This window comes from Trachypithecus francoisi, unplaced genomic scaffold (assembly GCF_009764315.1).
Source record: "Trachypithecus francoisi isolate TF-2019V2 unplaced genomic scaffold, Tfra_2.0 Lachesis_group16, whole genome shotgun sequence".
NCBI lineage: Eukaryota > Metazoa > Chordata > Mammalia > Primates > Cercopithecidae > Trachypithecus > Trachypithecus francoisi.
Window position 1 is genome coordinate 8,295,158 of NW_022681461.1, and position 17,552 is coordinate 8,312,709.

General features: G+C 50.3%; 1 protein-coding gene across 8 annotated transcripts in view; it reads left to right on the top strand.

Moving 5' to 3' along the window:
- Positions 1–17,552, top strand: part of SEMA4D (semaphorin 4D) — a 138,948-nt gene that overhangs the window by 91,340 nt on the left and 30,056 nt on the right. For all 8 annotated transcript variants that reach the window (XM_033236861.1, XM_033236862.1, XM_033236863.1 and 5 more), the window contains 6 exons: positions 3,413–3,761; positions 5,595–5,740; positions 9,975–10,037; positions 12,797–12,895; positions 15,847–15,940; positions 16,968–17,081. In XM_033236861.1, the coding sequence (XP_033092752.1) occupies positions 3,656–3,761; positions 5,595–5,740; positions 9,975–10,037; positions 12,797–12,895; positions 15,847–15,940; positions 16,968–17,081 (622 nt within the window). In that variant the 5' untranslated portion in view covers positions 3,413–3,655. The remainder of the gene's footprint in view (positions 1–3,412; positions 3,762–5,594; positions 5,741–9,974; positions 10,038–12,796; positions 12,896–15,846; positions 15,941–16,967; positions 17,082–17,552) is intronic.

Consider the following 17,552-nt stretch of genomic DNA (forward strand, 5'->3'; position numbering starts at 1 on the left):
CCTGGGCTGTCCCCACTGCTGCCTTCCTGTGTGGTTGGCACGCCTTATCTCTGCAGCCTCCGCATCCGTCTTCAGAGCGCCTTCTCCCATCCCCTGGCAGCTCATTGCTGTTTCTTTTGTGTGTATGGACCTTTGCCCAGCTGGGGGACATGCCACCAAGGCGGGTGCTTCTGCTTTATCCTTGCTGTACACAGCTTGGCATTGGCTGGGACCTGGGGCTGGGTGTGGCTTGGAGGAGCCAGTGTCAGTTCATTGGGTTTCACTGGGCTGGGACTGCAGCACATGGACCAGGCCACTGGTGTCCTTGCTGCATGTATGATTAGAACCCTCCTTGAGGCCCTGCCTGCCGCAGGCCTGCCTCCTCCTCCTCCTCTGGTGGCGTGGGAGCCAGCGTGAGGTCTCTCACGGTGCGAGTGTGCCATCCTCTTCTGCTTTAAGGGATGGGGCAGCCTGGCCACGCTGTCACTTCTGGCTCTCACTGGCTGTGTGACGTTTGTTACATGGAACGGGAGAAAGAAAGCATCCTGAAAATGCCAGGGGATCATTGCTCCAAAAGGAGGGGTGGATGGTTTTTAATGGGAGCTTTTCTCTTGAGGGACTGTGGACAGCTTGTCACCACTGTTACCATCCTTTCCCATGTCGTTGCATGCAATGAGGACTGAGAAGAGCAAGGGCAGCAGGACCCTGGAGGGGCATAGGATGTTTCTGTGTGCCAGGCCCTGGGCTGGTTGCTTTCACGCAGTCCCATTCCAGGGTGTGGGTTCCGTGGGGCCAGGCCTGGTTTGTTCCAGACGTAGCATGAGCTCCATTCGGATTTGTCAGATCTATAACATGATTAATGTAATAAACATGATCAGATGTTAATTGATTAATTACATATTAATATGATTATCTGCTAAATAATCATTTAGCAGATGTTTCTCACAACAACTTTGTAGGCCAAGTAGGTCTACTTCTGGTTTGCAAACAAAAAGTGACACCATTATGGGAAGGAACTGCAAATGTGCCTGGAATTCAGAAGAGCTGAGCCTATAATTTATTGAGTCTTCTTCATTGGGAGTCTATGTAGAAGCTGGTTTGGGAGCTCAAAGTGGAGCAGCTTTTGGGAGCCACTGCTAATTACTGATCAGTTAAACAAAGGAAAAGCCTCTTAGATGAATGAGACTGTGCAGTGGGATTTAGACCGGCAGCTTCAGAACAGACACATCTGGAAATGTTCTAAGTGGTGTTGACAGGCAGGAGAGACAGCTGTTGCACAGCCTTGCAGAGGGGCCAAGCTCTGTGTGTTCAGGTGTAGCCAGGACAGTGCAGTGGAGGGAATGTGGATGAGGAGCAGTTGGATGGAGGTGGAGCAGGGTTGTCCATGGCCTTGCTGGCTGTGATGAAAAATGTGGGCCTTGTTCTGAGTGATGAGAAGCTGTTGAAACATTTCACATGGGGAAAGGATATGATCTGATTTATGATAAGAGCATGACTCTGGCCACTGCTACTTTGTGGCAGTGGATTGGAGGGAGGTTGTATCAGTTTGGAATGGTATTTGTTGGTAACAAAAATCTGCAAGCAAGTAATTTAAAGAGATTAACAATTTTATTAGCAAGTCTGCATAGACTTGCTAATAAATGGACAGCAGAAAGCAAGTGCAAAGTCTCCATTATGTTATCAGGGTCACAGAGGCTCTTGTGGGTTTCACTTGGCCATTCTTAGAATGAGACTTTTGTCTTCATGTTCATAGCATGGCTGCCAGAGCTCCAGCCATCACATTCTGGTTCCAGGCAGCAGCAGGAAGGACTGAGGGAATTGCTAGCTGAATCAGCCTCCTTCCTGGAATTGCCATCTAATAAATTCACGTACAGTTCTTTGGCCAGAACTATCACCAGAGAAGCTGGGAGATGTAGTGAGCTGGGCACACTGCCAACCCAAGTAACCTCGGGATTCTGTTAGTGAGAGTGTAGGAACGTGGATGCTGGGGCAGGAAGCCAGTGATCTCTACCACGGAAGCAAGAGCGAAAATGAGGTAAGGGAGTAGGAGGCTGCTGAAGATGCCAGGATGAGAGGTGAGCATTGCTCAGATGAGTGATGGTGGTGGAGATGGACAGGAGACAAGCCCCAGATGCGTTTGAGGCTGAGCACCAGCACCATCTATGGATTGGGGGTGGGGATGGAGTTAGAGGTAGATGTGGTTGGCCCCTGACTACTGGTGCTTTTTTTAGGTGAGGACACGGACTGCAGGAATTGGCTGGAAGCAGAATGAGGTTCCGTTTCGGCTGTGTCTGGCTGGGTGTGGAAGGTGGCGTGTAGAGGTGGTGGGGAGGAGTGGGGTTCTGGAGTCTGGAGCTCAGGGGTGTGGTTGTTCCGTGACCCTCACAGGACTCCTGGATAGAAGGGGGAGCAAGGGACTCAGGGGTCCCAGGGTGCTGTTGTGAGTGAACTTTTTACAGAAGTGTAATGTGAAAGTGCCCAATCACTGGGCCCAGCTCAGGACTTTCTCATAGAGTGAACCCAGGGATGCAGCTGGCCCCAGATCAAGGTGCTAGACCCCCTTGGGCCAGTCCTGTGGCGGGTTAGGCTGTGGGGACCAGCAAAGGTACACCAGAACAGGAGCCATGCAGTCATCAGAGAATGTTGGGGACATGAGAGATGGGGCCAGGAGGCCTGTGCACGCCTCCTCCACCACCAGCTCCACAGTGTCACTAAGCAGCGTTAAGCCTGTTCTTTTACTAAGGGCTACTTCTTCCTGGGCAGATCCGAGTGCGTTACCACCGTTTCTGTGGTGCAGACTTCTTTAAGTGAGACTGGAAGTGCCAGCAGAGTCCCATTTGGGGCAGGAGGTCAGACACTCCTGCATGGTGAGGCCTCACGTGCGTGTGTTTGTACAGGTGTACATTCGTGCATGTGTGTGCACACGTGTATGCATATGTTGTGTGTGTGCATGCATGTGCACTCATATGTACAGCTTAACTCTCTCTGCAGCCTCTGGTTTTTCTGGCCGTTTCCTCACTGAGCGTTACAAAGGCAGAGTCTCTAAGGGAAACTGAAACCTGAGTTTTCTTCCTTCATTTTCATCTCATTACCAGCTGGACACAGCAGCCACACAGGAAGGAAGCTGGGCAGCCAGCCGGCCATGTGTGTCTGCCGGGTGCCCCACACCAGGTCCCCTCCGTGTGTCTCTCCTGTGTTCTGGGCTGGGAGCTGGAGGAGCGGGAAGCACTGACTCCTGAAGACCCCGGCTTCACTTTCCTGTGTCCGTGTGGGCTATCCACTTCTAAGACCCTCTTTGTCCCCCGCCGCCTTCCATGTTCCTCAGCAGATGGACCCGGGTGCGGACCCAGGGCAAGCAGAGGGGCTACAGAGCAGTGAGAAGCGGGTCATCACTCACCACGGGTCCTGTCTCTTCTTTCTCATGTCCTTCCAGCATTTCTTCTGAGGCCCTGAAGAAGTATCCAGTGGACTTTGACACTGCAGTGCTGAGAGCAACCCCTCCTCTCCTGGAGAACTGGGAAATGTGGATTCTCAGGAACCACGCTGTTCCCCAGCTCCAGGCTGTGCTGCTGGCCCTGGTCCTGGGGCGCTGAGCCGCATCTGCAATAGCACACTTGCCCGGCCACCTGCTGCCGTGAGCCTTTGCTGCTGAAGCCCCTGGGGTCGCCCCTACCTGATGAGGATGTGCATCCCCATTAGGGGGCTGCTCATGGCCCTTGCAGTGATGTTTGGGACAGCGATGGCTTTTGCACCCATACCCCGGATCACCTGGGAGCACAGAGGTGAGCGATGAAGCCTGCAGGGGTGCTGATGGCATGGGATGGGGAACCTCACTGCCTGGGGTGCTGAGGCGGGTGGTTGGGGTGGGACAGGGACCCCACTTCCTGAGATGCTGAGGTGAGTGGCTGGGGACGGGATGGGGACCCCACTTCCTGGGATGTAGAGGCAGGTGGCTGGGGATGGGACAGGGACCCCACTGCCCAGGATGCTGAGGTGGGTGGCTGGGGACAGGACAGGGACTCCATTTCCTGGGATGCTGAGGCAGGTGGCTGGGAACGGGACGCCTAGGATGCTGAGGCAGGTGGCTGGGGATGGGACGGAGACCCCGCTGCCTAGGATGCTGAGGCAGGTGGCTGAGGATGCTGGCATGTGATCTGTTGGATTCTCTGCTCTGAGAACTTTGTCTGAGCAGACAGGCCTACGCAACTGAGCAGGGCTCGTGCAGACCTCCTGATTTGGTTTCTGAATTTGGGGACCCCGACAGGAAGCTTCCTTCCCTCGTACCTGGTAACATTTGCAGTGCGCTGCCAAAGCACCTGCCCCACTGAGCGACTGCCCAGGCGCCTGAGAACAGTGGGGCATCATGAGGACGCTGGTCCTACGTGCAGCTGAGCCTCATGCCAGCTACTTTCCTTTGCTGCTGTTTAGTTTTTGTTTTAGTTGTTTCTTCTCTTGGGGTATGAGTCTGGGGACCCGGGTTTCTCACTCAGTGGAGTGAGAGCTTATACCCTGGGTCCTGAACAAGTTGTTGCTTGCAGGTGGCTAAGAGCTGTTAGCAATACAGGCCATTGTTGTGCCAAGAGAGGACCTGCTGCCTGTGTGCATCTCTCTTCCACATGGGAAAATTAGAACAGAAAGCATGAACACCTGACTCTCTTTGTTTTTTCTCGAAGTCAGGGTCTAGCTCTGTTGCCTAGGCTAGAGTGCAGTGGGACAGTCATAGCTTACTGCAGCCTCGATCTCCTGCACGCAAGCAATCCTCTTACCTTGGCCTCCCAAAGTGCTGGGGCTACAGGCGCCCGCCACCACACCTGGCCCACCTGACTCTTAAATAAAGCAGACTCTTGGTAATATGTAAAAGGCCAAGGTCAGAATGCTCAAATTGTTGTCAGGACAGTTGAAGAAACAGGTCCTAAAAAAAATAATGCTGATACACGTATATTATTCTTAAGCAGCTATTGCTCAAATCTTCATATTCCTAAGTAGCTATTGATACAGTAACCTAATAAGCAAAGAGACGTCACTTGTTTCTCTGTTTATAAGTTGGTGGTGGTGATCACTGAGAATTGCGTGGGTTGATGGATATATTCTCCAAAAGAAATTTTGTAAAGATTTTGAAGTAAAACATTCTTTTTCTGAATAAGAAAATCCTAAATCATTGTATTCCTGTACACCTCATCCGTGGATGACAAGGCATGTAGACCAGAGTTGGGTGGGCAGAGGGTGATGACAAGGCATGTAGACCAGAGTTGGGTGGGCAGAGGGTGGGAGCCATCACAGGAAGCATCTGGCAGAGCAGGGTTTGGGACTCTGTGGGATCTGAGGGAGCAGGAAGGGATGTCCGACTCACAGTCTTAAAGTGAGCACAGTAGCTCCAGGCTCGAGCTCAAGCTGTGGTTCCCATGTGCACTTGATGGCTGCACTGTGGGTCTGCCGTTGACTGAGGCCACCTCCACTGCAGCAGTGCCTGTTGCAGCAACACGTGGCCTCTGAGACATGACTACACCCAGATATGCTCATTGTCACTGAGACAGGGACCTAGGATGTGCCCAGGTTTAAAAATGATTCCATCGCTCTTTTCTTCCTCCCACTCTGACCCTGCCCTTGCATCCCAGAGGTGCGCCTGGTGCAGTTTCACGAGCCGGACATCTACAACTACTCAGCCTTGCTGCTGAGCGAGGACAGGGACACCTTGTACATAGGCGCCCGGGAGGCGGTCTTCGCTGTGAACGCACTCAATATCTCCGAGAAGCAGCATGAGGTATGTCCTGGGCTCCCCTGCGTGTCCACACAGCCTGGCTTGAGTGGGCAGCCTGTCCTGGCCCCACTGTGGGACTGGGGGCTGACTTACCTGGAGCCTCTGTCCTGTAGCTGTGACCTTGCAGCCCCATGATTGGGTGTCCACCAGCAGTTCACCCAGGGACCACCCTCTTTGCTTTTTTTGTTTCTGAACTTTTTATTCTGAAGAAATCTCAAACATACCTATGCACAGAGACAGCAATTCCATGAACCCTGTACCCACTGCAACTTATGCAAGGCCAGGTGTTCAGTCCTGCCCACAGTGCCCTCCACCTCCTGGGGCATTGAGGCAGATCCCGGCACCACATTCTTCATCTGGGTATCTCTTATTGGAAAGGGCCCCGGCCGGGCGCGGTGGCTCAAGCCTGTAATCCCAGCACTTTGGGAGGCCGAGACGGGCGGATCACGAGGTCAGAAGATCGAGACCATCCTGGCTAACATGGTGAAACCCCGTCTCTACTAAAAATACAAAAAAACTAGCCGGGCGACGTGGCGGGCGCCTGTAGTCCCAGCTACTCGGGAGGCTGAGGCAGGAGAATGGCGTGAACCCGGGAGGCGGAGCTTGCAGTGAGCTGAGATCCGGCCACTGCACTCCAGCCTGGGCGGCAGAGCGAGACTCCGTCTCAAAAAAAAAAAAAAAAAAAAAAAAAAAAAAGGAAAGGGCCCCTTGTCATGCAAATAACCAAAAATAGCTTCTCCAAAATTTGCATCATCATCCATTCAGCCAGTGTTCATATTTCACCGACTATCTCGTGGGTGATTCTTGTTTAGTTGGTTCGAATGTTTAGTTTGAATCATGTTGCAACCAGACTGTCCCAATCCATTGCAGCTGGTCACCCTGTCCATTCAGTCTCTGCTTCTAGAGCCAGCCTCGGTTTCCTTCCTGAGAAAGCTACTCTACACAGCCCATCCCATGAGCCACCCTTCACATTGCTCCTGAGTCCTCAGTGTCTTTAAACATTTTTTTTTAATCAAACTGAATTTAAAATTTGATTTTAAATTCAAAATCAGATTCTGAATTTAAAATTTGATTTTAAATTCAAAATCAGATTTTGAATTTAAAATTTGTAGCTCACTGCGGCCTCAATTCCTGGGCTCAAGTGATCCTCTTGCTTCAGCCTCCTGAGTCACTGGGAATGTAAGTATGTGCCACCACACCCAGCTCCACTCACGGTGTCTATAGCATGCACCTCTGTCTTGACATCCCCAGCTGGGTTTCAAGTCCAGGCTCACCCCACTCGGGGCCACGTGAGGCGGGCTTCTCCATGGAGGCAGGTGTTCCTCCTCCTGAGTCTCAGGGGCCTTTCACCATCGAAATCTAGAGCCTCTTCTCATCAAAGATTGCAAAACGCAATGTTCTGATGCTACCTCTCTTTCTCCACTTGCTAGCTGGAAATCGGATAAAAGGGGAAGTGCCCATCACCAGCTTTTTTGGTCCGTAGAGGTCCCAGTTCCTTTGGGAAATGCAGAATCGATGCTTGGAATCTTTGCCTTTGTTTACCAGTTTTCAATGAGTTAATGAGTCAGTTTCCCCTCTGAAGGGCAAGAATGAGTTTTTGATTTTTTGTGTCACAGTGAAGTCATAGATTTAAACATATTTGCTCTGCTTTGGCCCATCACAGGGAAATCCCTGCTGCATGCTCAAATTGTCGCATCCACGGCCAGCAGCAGCCTGTTTGGGTTGGCTCCTGAGACCTCGCGGTATGGGGTCGTCTTCTTGCTCTCTGGAATCTGTTCCAGGTTCATGTTGGACATTTTCTGCCCAGATCTCTTTTTGTTTTCATCTCCAGGGTCTAGCTTATTTCTCAATTTCTGTTTGACACATAAATGAGCTCTGAGCATTATGCTCTGAAAACAAGTATTTGGCTGGGTGCTGTGTCTCACCCTTGTAATCCTAACACTGTAGGGAGGCCGAGGTAGACGGATTACTTGAGCTCAAGAGTTCGAGACCAGCCTGGGCAACATGGCGAAACCCTGTCTGTACAAAAACTACAAAAAATAGCCAGGTGTAGTGGCTGAGATCTTGGGAGTCTGCTGCTTGGGAGTCTGAGGTGCTTGGGAGTCTGAAGTGGGAGGATCACTTGAGCCCAGGAGGTCGAGGCTGCAGTGAGCTGAGATCATGCCACTGCAGTCCAGCCTGGGCAACAGAGCGAGACCCTGTCTCAAAAAAACAAAGACAAAGTATTTAGCACTGTGAGGCACTCTGAGCAGAAGGATGTGGTGGTCTCACCTCACTCAGCTCTTACTCTTTGCATGTCTGTTAAATTCTCTTCCTCTGAGCGCCTTCCTGACCACACAGACTCACACTCAGTCTTGGGGGAATTGTGGACAGTGTGGTTGTGCTGGCCCCACAGGTGTTCAGTGACAGCCAGCCATTGCTCTGTTAATGACACCATGGTGGTCCGTCAGGGTTGGGAAGAGGCTTGGGGACCTCTTATACTTAAAAGAAAAAATAAAGGGACCCCCATCAGTGAAAATCCCTGCAAACGTGATCAAGGGTCTGTTGAAGTGTATGGTCCCTTGTCCTTATGCATTTCCTGCAAGTTGATGAAATCATGTGTACTTTAAATGCTGAAGGAAGTTGCTATTTTAAATGGGACTCTGTTCCGCTTTTGTGTGCCCCTATCAGGATTTTCAGTGCTATGAAATGACACTCCCTTAGTACTGTGTCTGCTGCCTGGGTACTGTGCAGGAAGCCACTGAGTTAGTTAGAAACGTAAAGTGGGGTTCCTCTCCTCATACTCTCCCTCCTAGACGCCCTGTGTGCTTCCTAACCTCTGAGTCCTGACACCCACTACAAGCCTCTTGGTGGAGAAAAATGTATGGTTACTGGTTTCTTTTGCATTAGTTATGGAATATCACAGAGAGAGATAGGGCATTTTGTGGAAGGTGAGGCAGGGATAGATATAGAAGCCTTTGTTCTTTTCCTTTTGTCTCTCTATCCTGTGGGGGCTTTGGAGGGCAAGGGGCTAAGACTCCCACCCCCTGGCAGTTTGTGATCACGAATTGTCCCTGGTTTGAAAGAAGAGGTGGTAGGAACGTGGATCTTACTAAGACGGTGCCTGAACTGAGCTGGTGGTGTCAGTTCATCACTTTCTCCTGCTGCTGACGTGCAAGTTTAAGGAATTGTAATTCTCCCTTTCCACGGATACAGTGAATATTGAGGCTTTGTTTTTTTTTTTAAACTGGACTGTGGAGTCACTTTTTTTTTTTTTTTTTTTTTTGAGATGGAGTCTCACTCTCTTGCCTAGGCACATGAGGCTGGAGAGCAGTGGTGCGATCTCGGCTCACTGCAACCTTTGCCTCCTGGGTTCAAGAGATTCTCCTGCCTCAGCCTCCTGAGTAGCTGGGATTACAGGCACATGCCACCACTCCCAAATAATTTTTGTATTTTTAGTAAAGACGGAGTTTTGCCATGTTGGCCAGGCTGGTCTCGAACTCCTGACCTCAGATGATCTGCCTGCCTCAGCCTCCCAAAGTGCTGAGATCACAGGTGTGAGCCACCACACCTGGCCTGTAGAGTCACTTTGAATGGATGGAAAAAAGCCCACTTTGGGGCTGGGCGTGGTGGCTCATGCCTGTAATCCCAGCACTTTGGGAGGCCGAGACAGGCGGATCACGAGGTCAGGAGATCGAGACCATCCTGGCTAACACGGTGAAACCCCGTCTCTACTAAAAATACAAAAAATTAGCCAGGCGTGGCGGCAGGCGCCTGTAGTCCCAGCTACATGGGAAGCTGAGGCAGGAGAATGGCGTGAACCTGGGAGGCGGAGCTTGCAGTGAGCCGAGATTGTGCTACTGCACTCCAGCCTGGGCGACAGAGCTAGACTCCGTCTCAAAAAAAAAAAAAAACGCCCACTTCGATGTTTGAAAATACTTACGGTTTAGGTTTTTGACGATTTTATTTTCTCCACTTTCACTAGCTTGATTTTTGCTGCTGTTTTATGGTGAGTGATGGAAATTTGGGAGCTGGTTTTCGAGGCTCCACTGGTTTTAGGATAAGGATCACAGTGAGGATGTTCATGAAGGCCCCAGGCCGCTCCCCTGCTCTCTGAACTTCCTTTGCAGTCTGAGAATTGATCCTCTCAGGAGAAACCTCTAGGCTCTAAACTCTATCATGTGTTTTTAAATTTGTGTATTTTCATACTAGTATCTCTTTAAAAGAATATGCACTGAAGTGGACTCTCTCCCAACAGGTGTATTGGAAGGTCTCAGAAGACAAAAAAGCAAAATGTGCAGAAAAGGGGAAATCAAAACAGGTAATTTCTTTTGCAAGCTACAAAAAATCCCATTCAAGTATTTCTTGGTTGGTTTAATCTACTGAATGCCAGGATTCCTGCAGTGCAGGCCTGTCTTTTCTCCAGACTCTGTTCATTCTGCTGGGCTTGGTTTTGTTGTGATACATCTTGGAGCTTATCCCTCTATTCCTGAGCATCGAGATTGGGTTTCTCAAATCAGGTGCCAAACATAGCTGGCCTTTGAGAAATACTTTTTTTTTTTTTTTTTTTTGAGTCGGAGTCTCGCTGTGTTGTCCAGGCTGGAGTGCAGTGAACGGATCTCGGCTCACTGCAAGCTCCGCCTCCTGGGTTTACGCCATTCTCCTGCCTCAGCCTCCCCAGTAGCTGGGACTACAGGCACCCGCCACCATGCCCGGCTAGTATTTTTTGTATTTTTTTTAGTAGAGACGGGGTTTCACCATGTTAGCCAGGATGGTCTCGATCTCCTGACCTCGTGATCCGCCCGTCTCAGAAAGTGCTGGGATTACAGTCTTGAGCCACCGCGCCCGGCCGAGAAATACTTTTTAAAAGTTTATATGAATTGAATGTATTCAGATGGCCTGAAACTTTGACTACAGAACACGACTTCTGAAGCCCACTGGTGAATGGTGTAGCAATTCAGGGTTTGTTCTGCTTCCCTGCACCCAGAGGCCTTAGGTTTGGAGGAGTTGCTAGTAATGCAGTTTTTCTCAACCCCTTCATTGGACTTGCGACAGAGATCTCCCATTTATTCGGCCTGCTGTGCTCAACCTCTTGCAGGAGGGAGCACGTGAGTGAGCGAGTGTGGGATCTGGCCGGCTATTTTGGGTGCCAGCAGGAGCAGGCTTTGTGTGGGCCCTGCTGGTGGCACCCAGGGTGGGGTGCCTGTGACCCCCGCCAGCCCCAGAGGGCGTGTTACAGTGCTCTTTTATCTCTGCTCTCCATGGACAGTGGCGTGTTATAAGCTCAGTGGGCCCCTTGCCTCATTGCATGGGACAGTTGCCCTCTGCCAGTGAGGGCAAAGGGCCAGTATGACAGCCTTTTTTGAGTACACAGGCTCAGGGTCCTGAGCTCTTGTCCGGCATCGAAGAAGAATGAGGTCGCATGGACACTTGAATGATGGTGGAGTCAGATAATTTTGTTTAGCGATGGAAGTGGCTCTCAGCAGAGAGGGGAGCTGGAGAGGGAACGGAACGAGCAAATAATCTTCCCTGAAGTCTGGCCGGCTCTGGCCAGCTCTTCTCCAAAGTTAAGCCATTTCTCCAAAGTCCAGCCATCCCTCTGAAGTCACATCGCCTCTCTCTAGTCCAGCACCTTCTCTTCTCTACCAGCTGAGTCTGGGGTCTTTATAGGCACAGGATGAGGGGCAGGGTGGGCTGTAGGTAGTTTTGGAAAAGGCAACATTTGATCGTAAAAAGACGTTATTCAGAAAGAATCAATCAGGAGAGAGCGGGAAAACAGGGATAGAAGTTCTCACTCTGGGCCGCAGGCTTTAGGCTTTTTGGCTTGCAGGTGGGTTTGCCAGGGACCTGCCCCTGTCTGCCTAGACTTTCTCTGGCTCCTTTCTCTATCGCTGGGACTTTTGGATTCTTGGCACACGTCCGTCCCTTTAGTCCCTCAGGCCCCTGGGTGTGGTGCTCATTCAGGGAGCCCTGGACCGAGTACTCGTTCCTGTCTGCAGCTCTAGGTTGTCCTTGCCACCCTCTGAGCCGTCATGTCCCTACGTGGCGCTGGGCAGTCTTCCCCAATGACGGTCAAGACAAGCTGAGTTAACGGCAAGAAAAGAAAGAAAACCCAAGGAAGTCTTTGCTAAACTTTCTTAGCAAAATGCCAAACACTTGCACTGAAGTGTTTGTCTCTGAATCCAAAGTTAGTTTAGGAAATGAGAGGAAAAGCAGGCAGCACAGTGTAGCTCCTGTTTCCGGGGGTGTGCAGGTGCGTTGGGGTCAATAGTGAATTACTTCCAAGCACTTTAAAAACAGTCAAGCAAAAAGAGATCTCCTAATCTGGGATAATTTCAGACTCTATAGCACATGTAATGCAAGTACTTTTAGCTTAAAATAGTGAGTTCTGAAATGGTATCTTTGTTTTCCTGCTTGGGCCTTTCTGATGCCAAGCCGGGCTCCAGGCTGTCCTAGTAGCCTCTCCCCTGGGGGCTGGACTGGGACCCTGGGTTGGGTAGACCTAGAATCACTGTTCCTAGTTCTGTGCAAGTGGGAGGCAGGGTGGGGTCTCCAGAAACAAAGAGGAAATTCTGTAGGGTAGACACTGCTCCAGGCCTGGCAACAGAACAAGTGGTCCATGTACTTAGCAAGAGTAAAATATATTGCTCTCAACAGTGGGTGTCCCAGTAAGATTTGAGGTAAGCATTCATTGAGTTTTTTTTTAGTCACCACATCTTTGCTGAGTATCAATTAGGGACTGAAACAAAATCCTGCTTGGCACCTGAACAGCCTGTGGACACTGCAGAGACACAATTACTTAGGCCAGTTTCAGCTTTAGGTTTGCCTAGGGGTGGGGTTGGGGTCTCAGTGAACCTCCCACTGTAGGAGAACAGGCCAGTGTGTGAAGAGGAGCTGCAGAGGGTCTAGATGACAAGACAAGGCTGAGAATGCACACATGTCTCGTTGGCCTGGGGCCACGTGTGAGCTGGTGTTGGTGAATGTGGGTCTCTGCCTCTGAGATGAACGAGGTGAGCAGTTTGAATAGTGGGGGGTATCTGGGCTGGACGGTTGCTAATGGTGCATTTCTCTTCCCTGCAGACAGAGTGCCTCAACTACATCCGGGTGCTGCAGCCACTCAGTGCCACTTCCCTTTACGTGTGTGGGACCAACGCATTCCAGCCGGCCTGTGACCACCTGGTAAGGCTGATGGGCACCTCCCTGTGCTCACGCCAGCCTGGTCAACAGTTAAAGTAGAAGGGGGCTCAAAGCGGACATAAAGCTGTCTCCACCGTAAAAAACAATAGGATTTCCTCAGAGCCAACTGCAGAAAACGGAGGCAGCTTGTGGCCCCTCTGCAAGCCTTGTACGGCTGCTGTCAGGGGCACACAGCCCACTTGGCTCCTGTAAGTTTTGGTGTCCATGGCCAAGGGCGAGGCCTGGGGTGCAGCTCAAGGTGCTGGGAGCCCTTGGTGCTAGTACAGAGCATGCCATGAAGGGGCGTGCTGGAAAGTACAGATAGCCTGAACGTGCCATGGCGGGGTGTGCTGGGAAGGACAGACAGCCTGGCATCTGGGCATCTGGGTCAGGTGGAAAAGTCAGGACTTTCTCCTGGCTTGTGTGTTCTTGGTTGGTGCACCTGTGCTGTGGCTGTGGGAGCCACCCTTCGGGTCGACTGTGGTGTGCAGCTTGCTCACTGCACCACTCCTGGGTCCACCCACTGAGGGGCAGCAGGTCAAGTGTGCTGAGCTCCTCGAGAAGCAAGTCCAGCCTGTGTCCCTCACTGGGTCACATCCTTGACTGCCCAGCCTGGTGTCTGGCACCTCCCCCTGTGTGAGGGTCCTTTCTATCCAGATAATCTGATGAGCAATGTGGTGATCATCAGAAAGAGAGGGAGAGGTAGCATTTTAAATAAGTGGAATATGTGGAAAATGAAGCACATTTTCTACTGTGTGTCCCTGGATTTGAATGAGTCCTGATAAATGTAAAATATGCCACAGTGAAAAGCATCATTTGCTAGAACCCTAAATTAATTGGAATTAAAATATTTTCCAATCTTGAGTCAGAGATAAATGACAAGACAACGTATGGCCTCATTAGAGACTTGATGAGGAAGCCTGGTATTTGCACACAGACGTCTGGGGTGAGATTCGTAGCAGGGGTCTACCCAGCTGCCTGTACCACAGATGCTGGCAACGAAAGCGGACAGGGGGTGGGGGTGCTTTGGGGATGGTAAGACCTTCAGTCCTCAAAGACAGTCGTTTGTATTTGCTTTTGTGCCCAAAGTGCAGTTGGACCAGAAACATTTTGCACAACAAAGGATTTTTCTGGCTAAACTCAATCAGAAGCTTAAAGTTCTGTCATTTAAACTTACATTCTATAGATAGGTTAGTTGTTGAGGTTAGAGGATACTGTATTTGGTTTAAATTTAGACCTATAATTTTTCCTAATTTTTTTTTTTGAGACAGAGTTTCACCCTTGTTGCCCAGGCTGGAGTAGAATGGCACAATCTTGGCTCACTGCAACCTCCATTCCTGGGATTCGAGGGATTCTCCTGCCTCAGCCTCCCAAGTAGCTGGGATTATAGGCATGCACCACCACGCCTGGCTAATTTTGTATTTTTAGTAGAGATGGGGTTTCTCTATGTTGGTCAGGCTGGTCTCGAACTCCTGACCTCAGGTGATCCACCTGCCTCGGCCTCCCAAAGTGCTGGGATTACAGGCATGAGCCACCACGCCCCACCAATTTTTCCTAATATTTTTAATAAAAGTTTTCGCAGCTGCAGAAAAGATGTATCACTTGTGTATCTTGGCAACCTAGATTGCACAATTGGGAGTGTATGTGTGCACATGTCTGTGTGCCTGTGCATGTCTGTGTCCACATGTATGTCTATGTGTGCACATATGTGTTCTTGCTGAACTATGACCCGTGACTCCCAAATGCCTTTACAGGCATCTCCTAAGAATAGTGACATTTTCTTATGTAACTCCAGTTTTGTCATTATAGCTAAGAAAATGTTCAATCATTCCCCAGTATCATCCTGTCTCCAGTCCCTGTTCAGATTTTCCCAACAGCCCCCAAACCTCCTTTCAAGGTATGATAAATGGTCACATCCAGTGGGGTTCACATTCCCTAACCTAACAGGTGAAGAACCGTATGCTGCTTTAAGTGGCCTTTCAGAGGTGTCAGCTGTGGCCTTCCACGTGGTCTGAGCCTTCCTGCTCTGCTTTCAAGAGCATGTTTCCAGCCAGCCTCCTGCGGCAGAGATGCTGGGTGCCCTCACCCTGCGGTGGGCCCTGCCTGTCTTCTTCAGCATCCCCAGGCTATTGGCTGCCAAGTGGCATCCCCATGTGTGTTCTGTGTGCTCTCTGGTTCCTGGCAGGCTCAGCCCCTCTCTCGTCTGTGCTGTCCAGATGAGTTTCTTCTGTCACTTGCTGGGTTTTGCCTGTTTTTCTCCTGGATGCCCTTTCTCACTCATTTGTCCACACTTCTCACATGTTCAGGGATGGAGACACCTCATCTGCCATTCTGTCGGCATTCCCCCCAGTTCCTCACCTATTTAACCTTGCCGTGTTATTTCCCTGTGTGGAACTTTCCAGTTCTCTCTGTAGTTTGCTCTGTGCATTTTTTTCCTCATGTGGCTGCGGGCACTCTGGCCGGGTAAAGAGATGACCCCCAGATGGAAACGCCAGCCGCTGCTTTGTTTTAGTACAGTGCTGTTCTGTTTTTAGTATTCAGATCGTTGATCCATCCAGAATGTGTTTTGGTGGGTGGAGTGAGGTAGGGATTCTGCCCGTTTATGTTTTTCTGTTTCCTATTTATTGGGTCACCTAGCTGCTTAGAATGCCATCTTTACTGATGTTAAAATTCTGCTCATGGGCTTCCGATCACATACTGAGCAGGTCCTGTATTTGGTTTGTCCTGGCAGCTTTCCAGCCCTAGAGCCATCAGCATTGCCATTTCCATTTTGCAGATGAGTAAATTGAGGGTCTGAGATCTTGAGAAGCTTGGCCACAGCTTCTACACCCATCTGCTCGGCCCTGTTGGTCTTCTGAGAATAGCAAATTTGTAGAAGGAAATGGTACAAAGTCTCAGTATTACTACAGAAATTCAGCCATCTGATGATGTGCTTTCTTTTTATTCAATTGTAGAACTTAACGTCCTTTAAGTTTCTGGGGAAAAATGAAGATGGCAAAGGAAGATGTCCCTTTGACCCAGCACACAGCTACACATCCGTCATGGTTGGTGAGTCCTGCCCCTCCAGTTCCTTCACCCTGAAGATTACAGTGGCATGTTAATTGCCAAATGGGATATTTGAATCTTCCCTGAAGTGCTGTCTTTCTTGGCTTTGTTTAAATAGGAGCTCTCCTTACAAAAGGCACATGTGAGTGCATAGACCCTTTAGCTTTTGAATTCCTTGTTTGCAAGGATAGTAGCCTCCATGGTAAACGTCACTTTGTATCCATTGCTGGCTCATGTCATTTGGATAATCCCCTCATGCTGAGCAAATGCTCCTGTTTGAGAGTAAGGTTTTGACCGAGCCACATGCTGTCTGTGGTGGTCTTGCACCCCTGAGCAAGTGGTCATAGCCTCGTGTGCACCCACTGTTGCATCTGCCAGCATTTTCCTGGCTATGGGAATTACTTGCTCATGTTTACTTATTGCCCCATGGCTCTTAAAATGCAGCTGAACATGGAGCATAGAGTTATTCCCATCAAAGTGAGAGCACGCCTGTGGTCCTAGCTACTCGGGAGGCTCAGGCAGGAGGATAGGAGTTTGAGACCAGCCTGGGAAACAGCAAGAACTCGTCTCAAGCCAGGTGCGGTGGCTCACGCCTGGATCACTTGAGGTCAAGAGTTCGAGACCAGCTGGCCAACAGGGTGAAACCCCATCTCTACCAAAAAAATATAAACATTAGCCAGACGTGGTGGTGCGTGCCTGTAGTCCAAGCTACTTGGGAGACTGAGGCGGGAGAATCACTTGAACTGGGAGGCGGACGTGGCAGTGAGATCACACCACTGCACTCCAGCTTCGGTGACAGAGTGAGACTCTGTCTCAAAACAAAACAAAACAAAAAAACCTCATCTCGAAAAAGAAATAACTACAAGACACAGGACACCCCAAAAGTTGAGTAGACTGTCTTTCCCCTTCCCCGGGGGGGGCACTTAATTGGGTTATAAAGGAAAACACTGTATTGAATGTTTTTCCCAGTGCTGGTGCCATAGGCTGAGAGGTTGGTTCCCTTTTCCTCTTTTCTCCGGGGCCCCTGCAGATGGAGAACTTTATTCAGGGACGTCGTATAATTTTTTGGGAAGTGAACCCATCATCTCCCGAAATTCTTCCCACAGTCCTCTGAGGACGGAATACGCAATCCCTTGGCTGAACGGTAAGGAGGAGCAGTACACCTTAGTGGGAGGTGCATGTCTCCTCATGAGCGCACGCTCGTTGATCTCTCCTTTTGCTGTCTCTGAGCCCTGGGGACCCCCCCAGCTTAGGTCAGCCCGTGTTTGTGGGGGACACTTCCCAAACTGCCCAGCAATGGCCAGAGTCCCAGGGCACCTTGTTTGGTGTCCTCTCTGCTAACAGATTACTGTCTTAAGATGGCTCACCACCAACCCCTCAAAAATGGATTTGGGAGACTGTCATAAAAGTGAGAATCTGATAGTAAATGGCAAACTCAGACTAATCAGATGGGGACATGGTGTAATTTCCGGAGTGATATTAAAGTGTGGTGCCAACACTGGTGTGGGACCTGCCTCCAGGCCCAGCCTCTAGCGCCTGGTCGGTTGGGCTCTGGGTGCCTTGTTGCTGCCAGCGGCACATGTCTGATGTCAGTCTTCATTGTGCAGAGAGAAGC